At 43.0% G+C, this 25660-nt stretch overlaps 1 protein-coding gene across 6 annotated transcripts in view; it reads right to left on the bottom strand.

Annotated features, from left to right (window-relative positions):
- ak8 (adenylate kinase 8) overlaps positions 1-25660 on the bottom strand; it is a 67011-nt gene that overhangs the window by 904 nt on the left and 40447 nt on the right. For all 6 annotated transcript variants that reach the window (XM_071402329.1, XM_071402334.1, XM_071402331.1 and 3 more), the window contains 3 exons: positions 24839-24928; positions 22273-22414; positions 383-463 (listed from right to left, as the gene is read on the bottom strand). In XM_071402329.1, coding sequence (XP_071258430.1) covers positions 383-463; positions 22273-22414; positions 24839-24928 — 313 coding nt within the window. The remainder of the gene's footprint in view (positions 1-382; positions 464-22272; positions 22415-24838; positions 24929-25660) is intronic.

Below are 25660 nucleotides of genomic sequence, written 5' to 3'. Positions count from 1 at the left end.
TGTAACTTTCAATTTTCCTGATATAGTAGGATGGCTAACATTCGATGTCGTTGGCTTCTAGTCAAGATATGAAATGCAATCATAATTGATTGTAGTGCATATAAGGCACACACAACAGTTCCATGATGACTGAAAACACAACCGTGGGATGAACGAGTGACAAATTGCCGGTCAAGAGCGGTAAATTTAAAATGTATTCATTCTTCCCTCGCCCTGCAAGTGTCAACTCGTCAGACATCATGATACGTCATCAGAAGTGTCCACTTAATTCGAGGGCTGAGGGGAGAGGGTGTGTCTTAAGAGTTCGGAATGCAGCCGCTGTCTATGTCATGGGGTCAACATCCCCATAAGCCCGAGCAATGACCGCCGTCGCATGACTCACCTCTCCCCGGTGACAGGGTCGATTGACCTCAGAGTGACTCTCTCGATGGCCACGTCATCTGTCATCTCCAAAAAGAAGACCCTATGGCGAGAAAGGAAATGAACATTAGATATCCATCCAGAAATAGTTGCAAGGACTGTAATTAGCTGTACAAGCTTCATTTTAGGATTTCTCCACATACCACTAATGGTAACGTACCCCACACCCACTCAGGAGACAGCCAAAGTAAATATTTCACCTACTCTGTCCCCAGCACAAGTACAGGAAGTAAAGACCCGGATCTAAAAAAACAGATGTGTTTTCAGAGGTACCAGGCCGAACTGAGGTTACGGCTCATGATATCGTTTCCCTACCAGGGAGAAAAGTGAGCATGAGGCCATATCAGGTACCTGATGTTCGACAGGCCGCGATTAGAACAGAGACAGAGAAAATGTTGGCAGCTGGAGTGGTCGAAGAGTCACATAGTGAGTGGTCTAGCCCAATTGTGATGGTCTCCAAGCCCGATAGGTCTTTGCGGTTCTGTAACGACTTTCTGAAGGTCAATGAAATCTCCAAGTTCGATAACTACCCCATCCCCGAGAAGATGAACTGCTGGAGAAAATTGGTAAAGCTTGGTACATTACGACCCTGGACCTAACCAAAGGTTACTGGCAAATTCCTCTGACCCCCAGAGCCAAAGAAAAGACAGCCTTTGCAACCCCTGATGGTTTGTTTCAATACACCGGCTTACACGGGGCCCCAGCCACCTTTCAACGGCCAATGGACAAGGTCCTAAAACCACACCAAGCGTATGCCGCAGCCTATTTACATGACGTGGGGATCTACAGCCCAGTTTGGGAATCCCACTTACCCCGGGTATAGGCAGTGTTAGACGCCCTTAGGAAGGCACGGCGAACCCTTCTCACGGCGAAACCTGACAATTTTTACGTGGGGTTAGAGGAAACAGAGTATCTGGGATACACCGTGGGAAGAGGGTTAATCAAACCCCAACGTAAGAAGGTGGAGGCAATTAGAGGATGGCCGAAACCAGTAAATAAGAAGCAGGTTCGAGCCTTCCTAGGGTTGACCAGTTACTACCGGAAGTTTATTCCAAGTTATGCCACAGTGGCCGCCCCACTTACCGACATGACTAGAGCCTGGAGGACCAAACATAGTAAAATGGGATGAAAGGGCCACCAAAGCATTTAGAACATTACAGGAGGCTCTCTGCTGTAATCCAGTGCTGGTGGTACCAGACTTTGAGCGAGAGTTCGTGGTTCAAACGGATGCCTCAGAGGCCGGCTTGGGAGCCGTGCTATCCCAAGAGGTAGAAGGGGTGGAATACCCCATCCATTTTTTAAGCAGGAAGCTGGAACCACGGGAGGCCAACTACTCAGTCGTTGAGAAAGAGGCGCTGGCAGTAAATTGTGCTCTAGAAAGCCTGAAATCCTACCTGCTAGGGCACCACTTCACCCTCATCAGTGACCATGCCCCACTCACTTGGATGCATAGGGCTAAAGAGAAGAACGCTCGGGTGATGCGGTGGTTTTTGAGTCTCCAACCGTTTCACTTTGACTTAAACACAGAGCAAGGAAGGAAATGGAAAATGTGGATGGGTTATCCCGCATGCACGCATATTTTGCTGCGGTAGCTCAACCTAGGGGTCGAATCTAGGGGGGGGGGGGTGTGTGGCAAAGAAGGGGGTCGAGTGATAAATGGCAGATATGTGAGAGCAGAACTAATAATCGGGCTCTGCCCTCTCACTAAAATGGCCACCCCGATCAGAACTACAGATCACAAAATGGCCGACCGCCAAAACTACTATTCCCAGAAGCAAGGGGAACGCTCAGAAAGTGGGGCCACCCACTAACGGGTCAAGACAAACCAGGAAGAGAGAGAGGAAGGGCTGGAAGGATCTGTGAACCATAGAGAAAGAGACAATATATATCAGCTGGATTTACCGTGTATGAGCTGAACTGTTTGGACTTACCTGTTGGCGTTTGGACCTGGACCTACCGAGAACCCGATTTGTGTACCGAACCCTAGTATCCTTGACCTCGCCTGCGGCCTGGGTGGACCAGGACGGGGAAACAAACACACAGGTACTGTCCAGTTCGAAAGAACTCTCATTCTGGGGTTATTTTGGTGACAGTTTCCCGCTTAATTTGTGACAAACTCTCCTAATCTCGAAGAGGTTTGTCACAATACATGAGGTTTGTCACAATACATTGTTAGATAAATATACAATATATTTCCTCCAGACAAACAATGATGACCAGTCACCTTTCTTGGATCATCACAAGGATATAAAACCCCAAAGTAAGCCACATGAGCCAGTGCCGGGTTTGGGATCGTCAAGGTACAATCACTTAGAGACCATTTCGCTTCCCTTTACTTCCACTTGAGAGAAGACGACGGTTGGTATGCTTACTTACTACTACTAAATGATTTTGTCTTCGAAATGTCCCATGAAAACAATAAAGGTAATGCCTGAATATCACTGTGCCTAACTGAAATAATCATGACGGCAGCTAAGAGAAAGTGAATGGATGATGATGGTCTCCTGAGCAGGCACAACTTAATAATCGCGGGAATGTCCACTCGGGTCTCTCCCAGGACATGCTGCTGCTTACGTAAAGTGCCTCTAATGGTGTGGTTAGGTGGAGGAACACCATGCTAACTGTCCTCGCCCCCTAGTCCCCGTCATCCCCTTCTAAACCCCGGCCCCATAGTGGTCTCTGGAGGATCATAGGATGGTGACCTCTTGACTGCATTCGCAGTATCATAAATGTTTTACATTTACTTCAAGAGGAGAGTATATAGAAGGACCACCCCCTAGCCCCACTTAAGGTGAGATTTGGAACATTTCAAATTACAAAGGATCAATGACACACACACACACACACACACACACACACACCTTGGAATATACTGTGTGTGATACAGTATATAGGCCTACTAAAGCCCTTTGATATGCCTTCCATTCCATGATGTTCCCCAAGTGTTCCTAACTGTTACAGATTAAGAGACTGTGGCAGGGATGTCCTGACTGGCACATACTGAACCACATGTCACAGAGCTGTCAATCACCACTGTAAAACATTTCCAGACGAAGATTTTAAATGTATGCCTCAGGGAAAGCTTTGTGTGTGTGTGTGTGTGTGTGTGTGTGTGTGTGTGTGTCTGACTATGGTCAATTATTTTGGGGAGAGTGTCTTGAATTTTTTATGAATATTTGTCTTTAAAAAAATAAAAAAGAACTACTCTGCAAAGCTATTAGAATTAATATTTATGCCACTACATGAAATATTCATGGTTAAACCAAGAAGATTAAAAAAAGACTGATAGGAGAGTCAGTCTGGGTAGGGTGGTTGTAAGAGAAGAGATCATTTACATTTGGGTGTTGTTTGTGGAACAGCTTGATGCTCTAAAACAAATAACTTACATAAACAAGAGTGCTCACAAGCAGAGATATGCGGAGATATGGGAAAAAATTGGAAAGAAACGTAAAGTGTGTTTGTGTGTGTGCACACTTGAATGAATGCACATGCATTTCTGTCTTAGGCATGTGGGTATATAACCTAAATTTGATGAGTGAGGAACGTACACACTGTACAAGTACCTCTTTTCTGCACAAAGACCATGTGTACCAAATGGCACCCTATACATTATATAATGCACTTTGGGCTCTGGTCAAAAGTAGTGTACTAGGAAATAGGGTGCTCTTAACTAAACCAAGAGGCTCCACCCCCTGTCTAGAACCAGAACCCCCCGCCCCCCCCTCCCAACCCCCTGTCCTTATTTCCTCCCATTCCATCTTACCCAAATTAAGAAATTAATGAGGGGCAGATTCTTTACAGCCCGCATTGGCAATGTTTACCACTGATTAAATTAGAATGCAGGCCCTGTTGTATTATTTATAAGCCAATTAGAGGAAGTGTTAATTTGATACGGTCTGCTGGACAATTAAAATACATCTGAGTGAGAGAGGGGTTGGGGTGGAAAGAGGAAGGCTCAAGCTGACATTTGTCCACAGCTCTCTGGGATTACATGGCTAATTGCCCTGCTTTATCTGTGTGTCACGAATAGGCATGCATATTTCACTGTTCACAAAGACTTTGATTGTTTCAACTCGTGTCGGGCCTTTAAGGAGCCAAGGTGTGGCCAACGCGGAGTGTAGCATAAAGCCCAATGATGGCTTAAAATGTTTTGAGGGGTCTGGAGAACACAATAAAATCGCCCAAATATGCCATATGTGTCATAATATACACTGAACAAAAATATAAACGCAACATGTAGTGTTGGTCCCATGTTTCATGAGCTGAAATAAAACATCCCAGAAATCTTCCATAGGCAAAAAAAGCTTATTTCTCTCAAATGTTTTGCACAAATTTGTTTACATCCCTGTTAGTGAGCGTTTCTCCTTTGCCAAGATAATCCATCCACCTGATATGTGTGGCATATAGAGAAGTTGATTAAACAGGATGATCTTTACACAGGTGCACCTTGTGCTGGGGACAATAAAAGGCCACCCTAAGAGGTGTAGTTTTGTCACACAACACAATGCTACAGATGTCTCAAGTTGAGGGAGCGTACAATTGGCATCTTGACTCCAGGAATGTCCACCAGAGCTGTTGCCAGATAATTGAATGTTAATTTCTCTACCATAAGCCACCTCCAACGTCATTTTAGAGAATTTGGCAGTATGTCCAACCGGCCTCACAACTCCAGGTCACGTGTATGGCGTTGTGTAGGCGAGCGGTTTGCTGATGTCAACGTTGTGAACAGAGTGCCCAATTGTGGGGTTGTGGTATGGGCAGGCAAAAGTTACGGACAACGAACACAATTGCATTTTATTGATGGCAATTTCAATGCACAGAGATACCGTGACAAGATCCTTAGGCCCATTGTTGTGCCATTCATCTGCCGCATCACCTCATTTCAGCATGATAATGCATGGCCCCATGTCGCAAGGATCTGTACACAATTCCTGGAAGCTGAAAATGTGCCAGTTCTTCCATGGCCTGCATACTCAAACATGTTACCCATTGAGTATGTTTGGGATGCTCTGGATTGACATATATGACAGCGTGTTCCAGTTTCTGCCAATATCCATCAACTTCGCACAGCCATTGAAGAGGATTGGGGCAATATTTCACAGGCTACAATCAATAGCCATTAGGCAAATGGTGGTCACACGAGATACTGACTGGTTTTCTGATCCCCGCCCCTACGTTTATTTTTAGGTATCTGTGACCAACAGATGCATATCTTTATTCCAAGTCATGTGAAATCCATAGATTAGGGCCTAATGCATATGTCAATTGACTGATTGCCTTATATGAACTGTAACTCAGTAAAAATCTTTGAAATTGTTGCATGTTGCATTTATATTTTTGTTCAGTCTATATTCATTAAAATTGTATTGTTAATGTTTTCATGGTTAGTTCCAATAGGTTACATGTAAACACTAAAGGTGTTCCCTTTAGTCTAATGATGGCAATGATGCTTCCAAAATGGCTAGAATTAAGAAAAATGGTGAACACGATTCACATGACCATATTTCCATAAATAATTGGCACATAAAAACCAATGATGGCTTAACATGTTTGGTGGTGGTATGAAGAACACAATAAAAGGGCCCAAGTATCGTATCCCATACATCCCATTCAAAAAGTTTCCATGTACATTCTAAGTACAGGGAATGTTTCCTCTAGCATTTCTTGAAAATTACAAAATACAGAATAGGATATTATACATAATTTCAATCAGTAGACTTCAGGGAACACCAATACCAGTCAAAAGTTTGGACACACCAACTCATTCCAGGGTTTTTCTTTATTTGTACTATTTTCTACATTGTAGAATAATAGTGAAGACATCAACTATGAAATAACACAAATGGAATCATGCTGTAACCAAAATAGTGTTAAACAAATCAAAATATATTTTATATGAGATTTTTCAAAGTAGCTACCCTTTGCCTTGACAAGTATGCACACTCTTGGCATATAACATTTACATAAGTATTCAGACCCTTTACTCAGTACTTTGTTTAAGCACCTTTGGCAGCGATTACAGCCTCGTCTTCTTATGTATGGCGCTACAAGCGTGGCACACCTGTATTTGGGGAGTTTCTCCCATTCTTCTCTGAAGATCCTCTCAAGCTCTGTCAGGTTGGATGGGCAGCGTCACTGCACAGCTATTTTCAGGTCTCTCCAGAGATGTTCGAATCCGGGCTCTGGCTGGGCCACTCAAGGACATTCAGAGACTTGTCCCGAAGCCACTCCTGTGTTGTCTTGGATGTGTGCCAAGGGTCGTTGTCCTGTTGGAAGGTGAACCTTCGCCCCCAGTCTGCGGTCCTAAGCAGGTTTTCATCAAAGATCTCTCTGTACTTTGCTCCGTTCATCTTTCCCTCGATCCTGACTAGTCTCCCAGTCCCTGCTGCTGAAAAACATCCCCACAGCATGATGCTGCCACCACCATGCTTCACCGTAGGGATGGTGCTAGGTTTCCTCCAGACCTGACACTTGGCATTAAGGCAAAAAAGTTCAATCTTGGTTTCATTAGACCAGAGAATTTTATTTCTCATGGTCTGAGTCCATTAGGTGCCTTTTGGCAAACTCCAAGGGGGCTGTCATGAGCCTTTTTACTGAGGAGTGGCCACTCTACCATAAAGGCCTGATTGTTGGAGTGCTGCAGAGATGGTTGTCCTTCTGGAAGGTTCTCCCATCTCCACAGAGGAACTCTGTCAGAGTGACCATCAGGTTCTTGGTCACCTCCCTGATCAAGGCCCTTCTCCCCCGATTGCTCAGTTTGGCCGGGCGGCCAGCTCTAGGAAGGGTCTTGGTGATTCAAAATTTCTTCCATTTAAGAATGATGGAGGCCACTGTGTTCTTGGGGACCTTCAATGCTGCAAAAATGTTTTGGTACCCTTCCCCAGATCTGTGCCTCGACACAATCCTGTCTCGGAGCTCTATGGACAATTCCTTCGACCTCATGGCTTGGTTTTTGCTCTGACATGCACTGTCAACTGTGGGACCTTATATAGACAGGTGTGTGCCTTTCCAAATCATGTCCAATCAGTTGAATTTCAAAACAGGTGGACTCCAGTCAAGTTGTAAAAAACATCTCAAGGATGATCAATGGAATCAGGATGCACCTGAGCTCAATTTCGAGTCTCATAGCAAAGGGTCTGAATATGTATGTAAATAAGGTATCTGTTTTTGATTTGTCATTATGAGATATTGTGTGTAGATTGATGAGGAAAAACATGTATTTAATCCATTTTAGAATAAGGCTGTAATGTAACAAAATGTGGAAAAAGTCAAGGGGTCTGAATACTTACCAAATGTAAAGATTTGTTGGAACTAACAAACATAAATGTATCCTAACAGTAAAACCCTGAATCCCATTCCACTTTCTTCCTAACTGAGACACCCAACGCTTCCTCTCCCACCTCTCACTAATCGTAGCCTGGTGGACAACTGCATTCTAACCTGGTGGACAACTGCATTCTAACCTAAGTGATGCTAAACAAAACAAAGTGTCTGCTGCCTTCTCTCGGCATATCTAGCAAGATGATATGTGAAATATTACGAGTATTCGTTTGAAAAGTAGCAAAGAATAGCTCCAGCTATTCAGGTAAGGTGTAGGTGATTTGATCCTCGACCAGTCTCTCAAAGCACTTCATGATGACCGAAGTGAGTGCTACGGAACGATAGTCATTTAGTTCAGTTACCTTTGCATTCCTGGGTACAGGAACAATGATGGCCTTCATGTAGGGACAACAGACTAGGATAGGGAGAGACTGAATATGTCCGTAAACACACCAGCCAGCTGGTCTGCGCATGCTCTGAGGACGCGGCTAGGGATGTCGTCTGGGCTGGCAGCCTTACGAGGGTCAACAGGTTTAAATAGTGGCCGGGGACTTTAATGCAGGCAAACTTAAATCCATTTTACCAGCATGTCACATGTGCAACCAGAAGAAGAAAAAAAACAACTCTAGACCACCTTTACTCCACACACAGAGAAGCATACATACAAAGCTCTCCATCGCCCTCCACTTGGAAAATCTTAACATAATTCTATCCTCATGATTTCTGCTGTGGCGTACAGCAGGTCAGCCACCAGGGAGAAACTCATCGAGGCCTGGTGACAGACGGAGTCTACATCACGAGGCGATGGCTCCATCTGCTGGACGTGCAAGGTCTCGATGGGCTCTCCGGCCAGGATTAATTGGAGCTGATTGTGGTTGGTGAGTAATCAAGGGGCTGATTGCTCACCAGCTGGACGAGTACCATAAAGCTGCCAGAAGGGCAGCACACGGGAGAGGGGACTGGGGGAAGAGAGGTTATTCCCGTATAGTCTTGCTCAGCACCAGAGATAACGGATGGAGCTCAGTTTTGTACCCCCAGGATAGAGCAATACAGACCCCGGAGCCCAGAAGATGGTAATGTTCCTGTCTCCTGGAGGAGACCTTTTCTTTTCATTTGTTATTTAAATAAACACCCTTGAAACCGAGCTAATCCAACTCTGTCTGATCTGTTTTAAACGCCTGGACCAAACCCCCTGGTCTGCCACACTGCTTACAGGCAAAAACTAAATCCGGAAGAACCAGTGACTCGCTCAATACAGAAGTGGTCAGATGACGCGGACGCAACAGGACTGTTTTGCTAGCACAGACTAGAATATGTTCTGAGAATTATCCAATGGCATTGAGAAGTATACCACCTCAGTAAACGTCATCATCAATATGTGCATCGACGACGTCGTCCCCCAGTGACCGTACGCACATTTCCCAACTAGAAGCCATGGATTACAGGCAACATCCGCACCGTGCTAAAGGCTAGAGCTGCTGCTTTTAAGGAGCGGGACACTAATCCGGACGCTTATAAGAAATCCCTCTATGCCCTTAGATGAACCATCAAACAGGACAAAGATTGAATCCTACTACACCGGCTCTGACGCTCGTCGGATGTGGCAGGGCTTGAAAAATATCACAGACTATAAAGGGAAGCCCAGCTGCGAAATGCCCAGTAACGCAAGCCTACCAGACGCGCTAAATGCCTTTTTAAATGCTCGCTTCAAGGCAAGTAACACTGAAGCATGCATGAGAGCACCAGCTGTTACGGATGACTGCGGAATCATGCTCTCTGTATCCGATGTGAGCAAGACCTTTAAACAGGTCAACATTCACAAAGCCGCGTGGCCAGACGGATTACCAGGATGTTACTCAAAGCATGCATGGACCAACTGGCAAGTGTCTTCACTGACATTTTTAACCTCTCCCTGATCGAGTCTAATACCTACATGTTTCAAACAGACCACCATAGTCCCTAGGCCCAAGAAAGCGAAGGTAACCTGACTAAATGATTACCGACCCGTAGCACTCAAGTCAGTAGCCATGAAGTGCTTTGAAAGGCTGGTCATGGCTCACATCAACACCATCATCCCGGAAACCCTAGGCCCACTCCAATTAGCATACCGCCCCAACAGATCCACAGATGACGCAATCTCAATCGCACTCCACACTGCCCTTTCCCACCTGGACAAAAGGAACACCTATGTGAGAATGCTGTTCATTGACTACAGCTCAGCGTTCAACACCATAGTGCCCTCAAAGCTCATCACTAAGCTAAGGACCCTGGGACTAAACACCTCCCTCTGCAACTGGATCCTGGACTTTGACAGGCCGCCCCCAGATGGTAAGGGTAGGCAACAACACATCTGCCATGCTGATCCGCAAAATGGGGGCCGCTCAGGGGTGCATGCTTAGTGCCGTCCTGTACTCCCTGTTCACCCACGACTGTGTGGCCAAGCATGACTCCAACACCATCATCAAGTTTGCAGACAACACAACAATGGTAGGCCTGATCACCGACAACGATGAGACAGCCTATAGGGAGGAGGTCATAGATCTGGCAGTGTGGTGCCAGGAAAACAACCTCACCCTCAATGTGAGCAAGACAAAGGAGCTGATCGTGGATCATAGTAAAAGGAGGGCCAAACAGGCACCCATTAACATCGACGGGGCTGAAGTGGAGCGCGTCGAGAGTTTCAAGTTCCTTGGTGTCCACATCACCAACAAACTATCATGGTCCAAACACACCAATACAATCATGAATAGAGCATGACAACACCTTTTCCCCCTCAGGAGACTGAAAATATTTGGTGTTGGTCCTCAGATCCTCAAAAAGATCTACAGCTGCACCATCGAGAGCATCCTGACGGGTTGCATCAATGCCTGGTATGGCAACTGCTCTGCATCCGACCGTAAGGTGCTACAGAGGGTAATGCATACGGCCCAGTACATCACTGTGGCCAAGCTTCCTGACATCCAGGACCTATATACTAGGCGGTGTCAGAGGAAGGCACAAGAAATTGTCAAAGATTCCAGAGAGTCAAGTCATAGACAGTTCTCTCTGCTACCGCACAACAAGCGGTACCGGAGACCAAGTCTAGGACCAAAAGGCTCCTTAACAGCTTCTACCCGCAAGCCATAAGACTGCTGAACAATTAATCAAATGCCCACCCAGATTATTTACATTGGCCCCCCCCCCCCTTGTTTTTACACTGCTGCTACTCACTGTTTTCTATCTATGCATAGTCACTTTACAAATTACCTCGATTAACCTATACTCCCGCACATTGACTCGGTACCCCCTGTATATAGCCACATTATTGTTATGTTTTCTTGTGTTACTTTTATATATATATATTTTTTTACCTTAGTTTATTTTGTAAATATTTTCTTAACTATTTCTTGAACTGCATTGTTGGTTAAGGGCTTGTAAGTAAGCATTTCACGGTAAGGTCTAAACCTGCTGAATCCCGCGCATGTGACAAATCAAATTTGATTTGGATGTCTGCTAATGAGTTCACAGCTGGCGATGCCTCATCTGTATTGGTTATTCCCCGTCATTTTCAACAATGTCAATCAGCGTCATGACTATCTTTCCTTTGCGGTACCTCAAACTGTCAATAGCTGTCAGGTAAATCACTGCCCCCAACAGCCCTGGCCGTCCCACCACTACCATAATCATCATCCCCCTTCAGTAAACATTCTCTCTCCATTGTCTCTATGACTTAATTAAGCTAATACTATGTAAATTAGGTCTCCTGCCATTAGCGCCAACGCCAGTATTGCCTGTGAGCTTTCTGGACACTTCGCAGTATTTACTGACATCTCTAATAGTGCTTAATGCCACACAGCAGGCTGCACTGGAGAAGGGAAAATGAGACCATTATGATTAGTAAACACTGATTGAGAGGTGGTGTAGGGTCTAGCTAGGACATGGGATGTATTCAAAATGGCACCCTCTTCCCTATGGCCCCTGGTCAAAAGTTGTGCACTATGTAGGGAATTGAGTACCATTCATTTCCATTGCAGACATGGACATGTTGGAGACGAGGTAGATGTCCAGTTGAGGTCAACACATGGAATGGAGCTTGTACTGTAAATGCAGATGGCTCTCTTGTGATTCTCCAAGAGAATTTATTTGCATCCTTCAATAAAAATAAGAAAAGCACCAAAAGCCTAACTATACAACCGGGTCAATCTTCAATACTGTCAAAATCTTATAAACAGTCAGAGGCAGCTAGTTCTATAGATTTTCAGTCAATAACACAACAAATTGAAGTTGTGGTGGAGGGTCAATGTGTTTCAAGATTAAATGTTGACAATGAAGCATAACCCACAATTCAATGTCTATTTTAGATTTACAATTGGTTGAGTTGTCAACTAATGTGAATGCAATGTGAAATCAACCAAAAAAAATCACCAAAATCCCCTTCACCTCTCTTGGGCACGTGAGACGGTAGCGTCCCACCTCTTCAACAGCCAGTAAAACTGCTGGGCGCCAAATTCAAATACAGAAATACTCATTATAAAAATTCAGAAAACAAAACATATTTTACATAGGTTTAAAGATTAACTTATTGTGAATCCAACCACGGTGTCAGATTTAAAAAATGCTTTACGGCGAAAGCATACCTTACGATTATTTGAGAACATAGCCCAGTAGACAAATCATTACAAAAAGTAGAACAGTTACACATGTCAGAAATAGAGATAAAATTAATCCCTTACCTTTGATGATGATATGGTTGCACTCAGCAGACATTCATTTACTCAATAAATGTTCCTTTTGTTCGATAAAGTCTCTTTATATCCAAAAACCTCCGTTTTGTTTGCGCGTTTTCTTCAGTAATCCACAGGCTCAAACGCAGTCAAAACAGGAAGACAAAGAAATCCTAATTGTATCCGTAAAGTTCATAGAAACATGCCAAACGATGTTTATATTCAATCCTCAGGTTGTTTTTAGCCTAAATAATCGATAATATTTCAACCGGACAATTACGTCGTCAATTTAAAAGGTAAACAAGAAACGCACTCTCTCGGTCGCGTGCATGAAAAAGCTCTGTGACACTTTAGGGTCCACTCATTCAGACTGCTCTTACTTCTTCATTTTTCAGAATACAAGCCTGAAACAATTTCTAAAGACTGTTGACATCTAGTGGAAGGCATAGAAACTGCAATCTGAGTCCTAAGTCAATGGATACTGTAATGGCATTGAATAGAAAACTACAAAACCCCCCCAAAAAACGACTTCCTGAATGGATTTTTCTCAGGTTTTCGCCAGCCAAATCAGTTCTGTTATACTCACAGACACTATTTTAACAGTTTTGGAAACTTTAGAGTGTTTTCTATCCAGATTGACCAGTTATAGGCATATCATATCTTCTGGGCCCGAGAAGCAGGCAGTTTAATTTGGGCATGCATTTCTTCCAAAATTCCGAATGCTACCCCCTACCCTAGAGAAGTTAAGTTGATGACTTTTTGCAAATCTGATGGATTCTGTCAAATTGTAACATGTTTCTGGTTAACCTCTTGACGCTAGGGGTCAGATTATTATTTATTTTTTAAATAACGTTCAAGGTAAACGGACTATTTCTCAGGTCCAGATCGTAGAATATGCATATAATTTACAGATTAGGATAGAAAACACTCCAAAGTTTCCAAAACGGTCAAAATATTGTCTGTGAGTATAACAACTGATTCTGCAGGCGAAAACCTGAGAAAATCTAACCCGGAAGTGATTTAAATTTAAAAGAATCTGTGTTTCCTGGCCCGTCTTTCTTCCATTTAAAGGGGTATCAACCAGATTCCTTTTCCAATGGCTTCCTCAGGCTGTGACCAGGCTTTAGACATAGTTTCAGGCTTTTATTTTGAAAAAGGAGCGAGATTTTTCTAAACTAGTCAGGTGTCCTCTGATTAGTTCCTGCGCGCGAGAGGGTAGCTCTCCATTTTCTTTCTCTCTCTTATTGAATAGGTTACGGTCCGGTTGAAATATCGATTATGTTTGTTAAAAACAACCTGAGCATTGATTATAAAAAACATTTGACATGTTTCTACAACCATTATGGATACTTTTGGGAATTTTCGTCGAACGGAACGAGGCTTTGGTTTTCTGAACATAACGCGCAAACCAAATGGCGTTTCTTTTGTTATAAAAGTAATATTTATCGAACAAAAAGAACATTTGTTGTGTAACTGGGAGTCTCGTGAGTGCAAACATCCGAAGATTATCAAAGGTAAGCGATTAATTTTATTGCTTTTCTGACTTTCGTGACCAAGCTAATATAAGGCTAACTGTTCTAGCATTGATTGATACACTCACAAAAGCTTAGATTGCTTTCGCTGCAAAGCATATTTTCAAAATCTGACACGATAGGTGGATTAACAACAAGCTAAGCTGTGTTTTGGTATATTTCACTTGTGATTGCATGATTATAAATATTTTTTGTAATATTGTGCCCTGCAATTCAGCGGTTGTTTCGGAAAATGATCCCGTAAAAGGGATCCGTAGCGCAGAGAAGTTAAACTGTAGTTCGTTTGTATCAAATCAAACTTTAGTCACATGCGCCGAATACAGGTGTAGACTTTACAGTGAAATGTTTACCTACAAGCCCTTAACCAACAGTGCAGTTCAAGAAGAGTTTAGAAAATATTTACCAAGTAGACTAAAATAAAAAGTAACACAATAAGAATAACAATAACGAGGCTTGTATCCTGTTTAGTGAATGATTACTGTGAGCGTTAATGGAGTTTAGGCCATGAAACTGTGTGTATGCTAATTTAGAAATGGTGACCTAATCAGATAAGAGGAAATTGCTTCGGATCAGAGAGCATGGTCAGGCCCAGAACAGAAGATGGACGGGTTGTGATTCTGACATCTGGCTAAACAAAGAGAGGACCATGGACATTCCACAGGGGGAAAGGAGGGAAACTCATTGGGGTCATAAAATGTACCTTCAAGAGGGGGGTGATCAAAAGGAGGGAAGAGTATAAAAGGTGTTGTGAACTTTTTAAATGCATGCACTCAGCTGACTGTATCCTTGGTATGAAACACTTTAAACTTCTCTTGAGCGTTTGGTCTCAATTCCTTATTGCAAAGAGGCTGCAATAGCATTTTTCTTTTTAACAATTCAATGTCATCACATATCATTTTTTTGTTGAAATATCAGAAACAAAGGTAGTTCAACCAGTTTCTGCCCAGTGAGAAGGAACACAATGTGTGTACACAATGAAGATAAACACAAATAATGTTTGATTACACTGGGGAAGGAATGATATAGAATCCTTTGTGGACACAGAAAGGATCTGTACACCTGTACAGGCAACAATAATGATTAAATTCCACAGCATTTCCAACAGCATAGTTCCTTTGTTTCTGGCAAGGTTAGATAAAGAGGAGTACACCTTGGAGGAATTATGACCATCCCTGGCTCTGTGTCAACCGAATAGCCTGGGTGGAGGAATAGTCCAAGTGTCATGACCATGAGTGAAGAATAGCCTAGAATTGTCATGATGAATGACAAGGAGTTGACATGACAGCACAAACAGGTTTAGGACCAAGCTACCAACGGAGCACTGACCTGAGAGCCCTCAACTGGACCAGTTGCAAAACCTTTACACCCATAATGACCTCATTTCATTTCCACTTGGTACATACCCACACTACCCACAGAGAGATTTGGCATTCCAAATGACACCCTATTCCCTATTTATTGCACTACTTTTGACCAGTGCCTACAAAAGTAGTGCACTGTATATCATGGGAATAAGGTGCCATTTGGTACACAGCCAGAGAGTGCCGTCGGATAGAGTACTTTGGAGTAACCGGAGTCTCCATGACGGGTGATCTGCGTCCAGAGGTATGTACAGTGCATTTGGAAAGTATTCAGACCACTTTAATTTTCCCACATTTTGCTACATTACAGCCTTATTATAAAATGTATTCAATATTTGTTGAATACACGCAATGCCCCATAATGACAAAGCAAAAACAGATACCTTATTTACTCAAGTATTCAGACCCTTTGCTATGAGACTCGAAATTGAGCTCAGATGAATCCTGTTTACATTTATCATCCTTGAGATGTTTCTACAACTTGATTGGAGTCCACCGGTGGTAAATTCAATTGATTGGACATGATTTGGAAAGACGCACAGCTGTCTTTATAAAGTCCCACAGTTGGCAGTGCATGTCAGAGCAAAAACCAAGCCATGACGTTGAAGGAATTGTCCGTAGAGTTCCGAGACAGGATTGTGTCGAGGCACAGATCTGGGGAAGGATACCAAGACATTTCTGCAGCACTGAAGGTCCCCAAGAACACGGTGGCCTCCATCATTCTTAAATGGAAGATGTTTGGATCCACCAAGACTCTTCCTAGAACTGGTCGCCCGGCCAAACTGAGCAATCGGGGGAGAAGGGCCTTAGTCGGGGAATGACCAAGAACCTGATGGTCACTCTGACAGACCTCCAGAGTTCCTCTGTGGAGATGGGAGAACCTTCCAGAAGGACAACCATCTCTGCAGCACTCCACCCAAATACAGGTGTGCCAAGCTTGTAACATCATACTCAAGAAGACTCGAGGCTGTAACCAAAACGAAACCGGTAGGTTGTGGGGGGGCAATCCTTAGTTGCTACATCCATTTTTGGACCTATGAATTAATATGTAGCCATTGATTCTTGACGCTGTTTGTTCACACGCACCCGTTCGCAATTGCTAATAACCCATCTGCAACCGCCTGACTGTGTGATAAAGTGCAAATCTGGAGGCCCACACTGGACCCTATCTCGCAAACATACAACAATTCGGTCTAGGCTACAGTCAGAGAAGGTGGAACGATTTTTTGACAGGGAGTGCAGGATATTTTTTGGGTGCTTAATGTAGATATGTTTCTGCTTATAATTTCCGACAATTTGGTAGGCAATTTTTTATTACCTCCCCCCTTTTCATTTTCTGCTTCTTTCTCTAAATTTCACACACTTTTCTGCTCCCACTGTTTTTTTCTTCTCTTGTTAAAAGACACTGCTTCAACTTTCTTTTGTAATGCCATCATCAACAAAAACAATTCATTTACGCTGTCTGTCATGCTGCAGCTAGCAGATTTCAGAGTGAAAGGTGTGGAGTGTCTTCAAGAAATAAACATGAATTTTTCTGATTCCAAATTAAATATTTTGTAGCCGATACATTCCTCCTTGATTTAGAAGAAAACACATATAGCCATAAAAGCCTGTCTCTGAAGATATCATATTGATATTAATGCGTTGTTTCCTTTAGGCCCTAAAGCTTATAGGCTTACGCACTTATGCGAAATAGCCTTAAAAGAATGAAAGAAAAACCTAATTGTAGCCTACAGATATACATTTCGCAAGAATTATACATTTATGGATTTTCTATTTATTCATCCCGCCTGCCACCCACCAGCCCTTCATCCACACAATATTTCATGACCCTAAACCCGCCCACCCCGATTGCGGGTAATAAGTCAAACTTGTTTAATTCCAATCTTTGTAAACAACCATTGTATAGTCTAAAAACATGGTTAAAACTATAGTTTGGATATCATGGATGGTCAATCCTTGCATCCATAGCGTAGTCTATGGATATGAGTGGTTGCATTTCTCCAGCCCCATCCCTCAGCTTTTTACTGAAACTGTTTACGGTTTCAATAAAGGATTGCCTCTTCAAACACCTTTATTAGAGTAATAGTGTTATTATATGGTGTTAGCCTCTAGTGAGTGAGTTACTTTTGTGCCATTAATATTAAGTAAAACTTCTGAAGTCGCAAACAAAAATAATTATATTGAAAGCAAAACATAAACCCAAAGGTATTGAAAGCAAAACAAAATATTGCAAGGAAATCATTTCAAAATGCGAGAACAAATTCATTGTAAAAAATGTTTGTTGTTATGATTTTTTTCATGTGTTTTTTTTGTAAGGGCGCTGCATTCACCATTCTATTTCAGTAAAAAATAATGGTGAACGCAGCTAACAGGCTGGTTCCACCAGGCAAACATGTAATTTATTTATTTAATTAAAAAAATGGTTTATTTAACTAGGCAAGTCAGTTAAGAACAAATTCTTATATATAATGACGGCTTACCCATTTGGCCGCCCTATGGGACGCAGCCTGGATTCGAACCAGGGACCGTAGTGACGCCTCTTAGATCGCTGCACCAGTCGGGAGCCCTAAATGTAGCCTGACTGTCATGTAATGAAGTGAAGTGGTTTTGAACCAAAACATGAATTAAACTGGAACCTACTAGCTATATAAACTAATCTCTTTACACAGAATGGAGAAGCAGGAGACATTACTGATCTACTACAGTAGTTTCACATTACCACACTCATAGGGCTCTATTGTCAACTTTGACAGCTGGTGCTACACAAATACTCACAACCCTATATTGGAGTGTGAGTGATTGCTAAGTCAGTCCAAGGTCTGAGATATAGGCTGATTGGCTGTGTCCTCTAGGGCTGGTATTCCAATGTCGTCAGGGGTATGCCAAATAAAAATGTGATTCACATAAAAAATAAAAAAATCAAAAAATCTATATACACTGCTCAAAAAAATAAAGGGAACACTTAAACAACACAATGTAACTCCAAGTCAATCACACTTCTGTGAAATCAAACTGTCCACTTAGGAAGCAACACTGATTGACAATAAATTTCACATGTTGTTGTGCAAATGGAATAGACAACAGGTGGAAATAGGCAATTAGCAAGACACCCCCAATAAAGGAGTGGTTCTGCAGGTGGTGACCACAGACCACTTCTCAGTTCCTATGCTTCCTGGCTGATGTTTTGGTCACTTTTGAATGCTGGCGGTGCTTTCACTCTAGTGGTAGCATGAGACGGAGTCTACAACCCACACAAGTGGCTCAGGTAGTGCAGCTCATCCAGGATGGCACATCAATGCGAGCTGTGGCAAGAAGGTTTGCTGTGTCTGTCAGCGTAGTGTCCAGAGCATGGAGGCGCTACCAGGAGACAGGCCAGTACATCAGGAGACGTGGAGGAGGCCGTAGGAGGGCAACAACCCAGCAGCAGGACCGCTACCTCCGCCTTTGTGCAAGGAGTAGCAGGAGGAGCACTGCCAGAGCCCTGCAAAATGACCTCCAGCAGGCCACAAATGTGCATGTGTCTGCTCAAACGGTCAGAAACAGACTCCATGAGGGTGGTATGAGGGCCCGACGTCCACAGGTGGGGGTTGTGCTTACAGCCCAACACCGTGCAGGACGTTTGGCATTTGCCAGAGAACACCAAGATTGGCAAATTCGCCACTGGCGCCCTGTGCTCTTCACAGATGAAAGCAGGTTCACACTGAGCACATGTGACAGACGTGACAGAGTCTGGAGACGCCGTGGAGAACGTTCTGCTGCCTGCAACATCCTCCAGCATGACCGGTTTGGCGGTGGGTCAGTCATGGTGTGGGGTGGCATTTCTTTGGGGGGCCGCACAGCCCTCCATGTGCTCGCCAGAGGTAGCCTGACTGCCATTAGGTACCGAGATGAGATCCTCAGACCCCTTGTGAGACCATATGCTGGTGCGGTTGGCCCTGGGTTCCTCCTAATGCAAGACAATGCTAGACCTCATGTGGCTGGAGTGTGTCAGCAGTTCCTGCAAGAGGAAGGCATTGATGCTGTGGACTGGCCCGCCCGTTCCCCAGACCTGAATCCAATTGAGCACATCTGGGACATCATGTCTCGCTCCATCCACCAACGCCACGTTGCACCACAGACTGTCCAGGAGTTGGCGGATGCTTTAGTCCAGGTCTGGGAGGAGATCCCTCAGGAGACCATCCGCCACCTCATCAGGAGCATGCCCAGGCGTTGTAGGGAGGTCATACAGGCACGTGGAGGCCACACACACTACTGAGCCTCATTTTGACTTGTTTTAAGGACATTACATCAAAGTTGGATCAGCATGTAGTGTGGTTTTCCACTTTAATTTTGAGTGTGACTCCAAATCCAGACCTCCATGGGTTGATAAATTTGATTTCCATTGATAATTTTTGTGTGATTTTGTTGTCAGCACATTCAACTATGTAAAGAAAAAAGTATTTCATAAGAATATTTCATTCATTCAGATCTAGGATGTGTTATTTTAGTGTTCACTTTATTTTTTTGAGCAGTGTATATTTAGAAGGATTTTTTTCTTCTTCACATTTTCAAACATTTATATTTTCCAATGGGGCTATACATTTGGGTGAGGTTTTTCTCTCGCCTGAGTAGCCTCATTTCACTTCCAAAAATAAAATTAAGCCATCTAGTGTTCAGCGAAATAACAACAAAGTCAAATGCAGATGGCCTAGTCAAATAATTAACATCCAATCACATTAACCGTTACTCTCTCGCGGGAAATCCACTAAAGGTCCGTATGTAGCCAAACGTAGCTGCTGCTCATTCTGTTTGCTTGAAAATGGATGAATGGTTAAAAAAAGTAAGTCCCGCGTCCATAGAGACACATACCAGCTCTACTGGTAGTACTGCTGGTAGTAACACCTATCGACACAAGTTGTTCTGCTTTCACGAGCACATCCAATGCTAACATCAGTAATTCTACATTTGTTGTTAGCCCAGCTAGCATGGACACTGACAGTTGTGAATCTGATGCACCCGAAGAGCTACTGCCCCCTTATGCGGGAAAGCACTGAACAACAGACAGGGACGTTGGACCTAAGTCCTCCACAATAGTATGGGGCTTGCCTGTCCTGGCCACTTGGTAGTTCACCATATAAGACACTTCTAGCCCCTTCTTTTAATGTTACCTGTTGATTTTATACAAGTCTTACTACTCGAAAGTCGTCTTAATTCTCACTCAAAAAACTGCCGTGGCTTATTTTCAAATGTATTATTTCAACAATTACTGCTTCGCATACAAGCCAGTGAATTATATGCATTACAGCTGGATGAGTCAACAGATCCTGTTATATGTCTGTTACGTTTATGGGAGGTCAATTAAGGAAGACATCCTCTTCTGCAACACTGGAAACCAGGACAACAGGAGAGGATATTTTTAAAGTACTGGACAGCTTTGTGACATCAAATGGACTTTGGTGGTCAAGATGTGTTGGTATCTGTACTGATGGTGCAAAAGCCATGACAGGGAGACATAGTGGAGTAGTAATACGCATGCAAGCAGTTGCTCCCGATGCCACTTGGGTGCACTGCAGCATCCACTGAGAGGCTCTTGCTGCAAAAGGAATGCCTGACCGCTTGAAAGACATTTTAGACACGACAGTGAAAATGGTTAACTTTGTTAAAGCAAGGCCCCTGAACTCTCATGTATTTTCTGCACTATGCAATGGTATGGGCAGCGACCATGTAACACTTTTACAACATACAAAAGTCCGCTGGTTATCAAGAGGCAAAGTATTGATAGGTTTTTTTTAAATTGAGAGACGAGCTTAAAGTTTTCTTTACTGACCATAATTTTCACTTGTCTGACCGCTTGCATGATGACGAGTTTCTCACACGACTGGCCTATCTGGCTGATGTTTTTCTCACCTGAATGATCTGAATCTAGGATTACAAGGACTCGTCGCAATTATATTCAATGTGCGGGACAAAATTGAGGCTATGATTAAGAAGTTGGAGCTCTTCTCTGTTTGCAAAAACAAGGACAACACACAGGTCTTTTCATCATTGTATGATTTTTTGTGTGCAAATGAACTCAAGCTTACGGACAATGTCAAATGTGATATAGCGAAGCACCTGAGTGAGTTGGGTGCGCAATTACGTAGGTACTTTCCGAAACGGATGACACAATCAACTGGATTCATTATCCCTTTCATGCCCTGCCTCCAGTCCACTTACCGATATCTGAACAAGAGAGCCTCATCAAAATTGCAACAAGCGGTTCTGTGAAAATTTTATTTAATCAGAAGCCACTGCCAGATTTCTAGATTGGGCTGCGCTCAGAGTATCCTGCCTTGGAAAATCACGCTGTTAAGACACTGATGCCCTTTGCAACCACGTACTTATGTGAGAGTGGATTCTCGGCCCTCACTAGCATGAAAACTAAAAACAGGCACAGACTGTGTGTGGAAAATGATTGAAGACGGAGACTCTCTCCAATACCTTCCAACATTGCAGAGTTATGTGCATCCTTTCAAGTACACCCTTCTCATTAAACTGTGGTGAGTTATTCACAATTTTAGATTAACAAATAAAGTTGTATATGTAAGATGGCTAAATAAAGAGCAAAATTATTGATTATTATTATTTGTGCCCTGGTCCTATAAGAGAAATGTGTCACTTCCCACGAGCTGGGTTGTGACAAAAACTCACACTCATTCTTATAGTGTGGGTGTGGCAGGCTTACAATGATGGTAAAAAAACAACATTTGAGAGTGCGCTGACCCAGGTGCTAGAGGGGGTACACAGCTGGAGGTTGAATGTTTAAAGGGACTATAAAAAGTTTGGCAACCACTGCTCTAGGGGATCTAGAGGTAAATTAGCTCGGGTCCCATCGTGTGGCCTATGCAACTAGAGGCGTTAGTAGAGGAACGAGCATTAACGCCCTGGACCAGAGCTAGAGGTAAATAGGCCTACCTGCTGGGGATGAAGTTGGACTCCTGGAGTTTCTCTGCCTGCTCCAGGTCTCTGGGGAAGCCATGCAGCACCCAGCCCCGTGTGGTACAGTCCAGCCTGCTGAGACGCTCTGTCAGGATCTGCAGCACCATACTATCAGGCACTAAGGAAACACAGGGACACACATAACACACTCCCTTAGAGACTCTGGTCTTGTTCTTTCAGAATTCTTAAGAAGACTAAGAATGCATCCTTCCTGATCAGACATCTGACAGATAGATCCCTGTTCTGACATGCCTGGATTGGTGGAAGATGTGATAGAACCATTGCTTATACTGCATCTATCAATGTGTTCAGTCACATTCCATAGTTTACACATGGTAAACAGACGTATTCACAATTAACATATTTCTCTCATTACTTTTGTTTTTGTGGATTCTTCAGGAATTTCCTGAATAAACACTATAGCCTACTCTTTAATCATCTTTTCATTTAGAAATTCATTGATTAGTCTAATTCCTGGCGTTATGATCATATCAGCAGATTGGGTCCAGAGGATTATTATACATGTGCTCTTCCTTTCTGACAAGGCTTGTGATGCAAATCCCCCCCCCCCCCCAAAAAAAATGGGTATCGACCTTTATGTTAACTTGTCTGGTATAACTTATCCCCCTCTGTACTTTCTATTTGGTCTTGTTTTTTCCACCACACTTATTGCACCTTGAGCCAGAAATCTCTCTTGTTTCCAAAAATAAACATGCCTATTAAGTGTAGGCTATATCTTCAGAGACAGGATTTTATCACCACATGCATTTTCTTCTAAATCAATGAGGAATGAATCAAGGAGGAATGTATCCGGCTACAAAATAATTACGTTGGAATCAGACAAATTCATGTTTACATTTCTTGAAGACACTCCACACACCTTTCACTCTGAAATCAGCTAGCTGCAGCATAAGTGAATTATTATTAATTTATTTATGTTGATGATGGCATTCCAAAAGTAAGGTGAATAAGTGGCTTTTAACAAGAGAAGAAAAACAGTGGGTGGAGGTGGGAGAAGGAAAGTATGTGCGAAAGTTAGAGATAAAATAGCAGAAAATGAAAAGGGGGGTAGGTAATACAAATATAATTATATTCTTTGAGAAAAAATAAGAGCAAAACCCAAGGGGACCATGAAGCCTGAGAAAAATGTAAGTTGATGGATTGAAATGTCCAATTTCTACAACAAACAATCTGAGCTTCTCCCTCCTGCAGAAACGTCTTCAAACATCAGGCAGCCTGAAAACGTTTCTTCTTCTCCCTTCGTTTCCACTCCCTCCTTTCCTTCCACTCCTCCATAACACTATTTCCTATTTTCTACTTCCTTAATGGTGGCTCTCCAAATCCCTAAAGCACTGGACTGGTTACACTAGCCACAATCTCTCCCTACCCTAATTATACCCCAGTGAGTCTATTAATCAACTTGTAAATGATTTAAGCAAGCTCCTTTCCCTGCAATCCTCACTGTCACAGAGAGGGAGAGTGATGTAGGGAGGGTTAGGGAGAAAGAGATGTCTTCAAATGGCAAAAGCCACCTTCTCTCACTGGATAACATAAAGCCCAGTTCAACAAAATACAAGAAGTTGAACACAACAATTAACATGCATATTCTTCACTCCAATATGTACATTGGTAACAATAAGAATGTGAGTTGGTTCCCACTGTGGCCAGCAGTGGTTCTTCTGGTCGTAAATAGTTGCAAACGGACTCTATGGGTCATTGTCCCAGACCCAGATTAAGCCTGTGTGTTTGTGTATGTGTAGCCTATGCATGTGTATGTGTAGCCTATGCATGTGTATGTGCAAATGTGTGTTTGTGCGTGCGAGGGATAAGTGTGCGAGCCAAGGCCTTCATTAGGCTTGAACTCAGTATGCATTGGAGGCACAATCTCGACACACATCTGCATGGAGCCCACTCCCCGGGGGATGTTTATTCAATTAATAAAAAGTTGCTCAAGGCGAGTGGCCCAGACACAAGCCCTGGGCACTGCAGTGATTGGCACGCTTTGGCAGCCACATACACTCTCTAGAGTGGAGCAGTAGCCCCAGCTAAATGGCAAACGCCTTATATCATGTCTAATATTATTTTCCACAGGATGTTATTCCAAGTAGCAAAACAATTAAATGTAAAAAACTGACTGAAATATGTATCTTTTTCCAATCAAGATGAGACACACAACCCAGATGAAAACCTGATTTGAACTAATTGGAAATGTAGTACTAGAGAATGTCTCCTTAGTTATTATTCACATCAGAGAATTGTCTGATGATGAGTAGCCCGAGCTAATCTAATTATTTTGGGCAAACGACTCTAGCCATTCCAGAGCTGTTCATTACTATTGCAAGGGCAGGGATACAGGGTCTCTGTGCACACATCAATTTTTACTCCCCCCTGTAACACTGTTTACATGCAGGCTCTGATGCTAAAAGCAACTAATTGAAGGAGGAACCAGGTAAATTGTATGGCCACAAAGGTGTGTGTGTGTGCAGGTGTGTGTGTGAGCACGTGTGTATGAGTGCACCCTCTTGTATGACTAGCTGTGTACCTTGCTGTCCAGATTCCAAGTAAGGTTTAATGAGTTCTCCCATATTGGTCGCGTCTGCAGAAACCGCCTCCAGAAGCTCACCGCAGCAAACTACAAGGGAAGTGGAGAGTCGGGACAAGAAAGGGGAGACATTCATGTTGAAATAAACAGAATACACAATGTAACCTTTCAGACAGGGAATAAACAGAATAGGAAAAATGACAGCTCCTGTAGGCTGCGTCCCAAACAGCACCCTATTCCCTAGAGCGGTCTTGGTCAAAAGTAGTGCACTAAATAGGAATAGCTTGCATTTGGGATGCAGACATACACAGTAAACAAGGAGATGGAGGATGGAAAATGAAAGTCTGTGCAAAAAAATGGCAGTGACATAAGACTCCATGTCAAAACAGAACATTTGAATCATGTTTGTGTCTAAACAAATATATATCATATACTGTACTCACCATATGTATTTGGACAGTGAAGATACAATTTTAATTTTGGCTCTATACTCCAGCACTTCAGCCATAAATCTAGAGCATTAAATAATTTCTCTGGTTTGCAAACTGGGAGTCAATATTGGATTACCGCATTCTGTTATAAACTGCATTCAAACAGGAAAACTGCACTTAATATAACCACATTCTGTCAGTTTCTGTGCCAACTCTAGAGAACATGGCAAAATATACTTTGTCGAAATAACATTCAAAAGTTGTATCATAAGAAGTACTTCTAAAACCAATTTTGAATTTAACGCCATAACCATAGTACAAATTCAATTAATGAGTATTCTGTAGAGCCAGGTAAAGGCAATAGTATGGGGAACACATTGAGAGGGACAGT

This window comes from Salvelinus alpinus, chromosome 5 (assembly GCF_045679555.1).
Source record: "Salvelinus alpinus chromosome 5, SLU_Salpinus.1, whole genome shotgun sequence".
NCBI lineage: Eukaryota > Metazoa > Chordata > Actinopteri > Salmoniformes > Salmonidae > Salvelinus > Salvelinus alpinus.
Note: the sequence above shows the minus strand (reverse complement) of the source record. Positions and strands in the feature narration are given on the sequence as shown.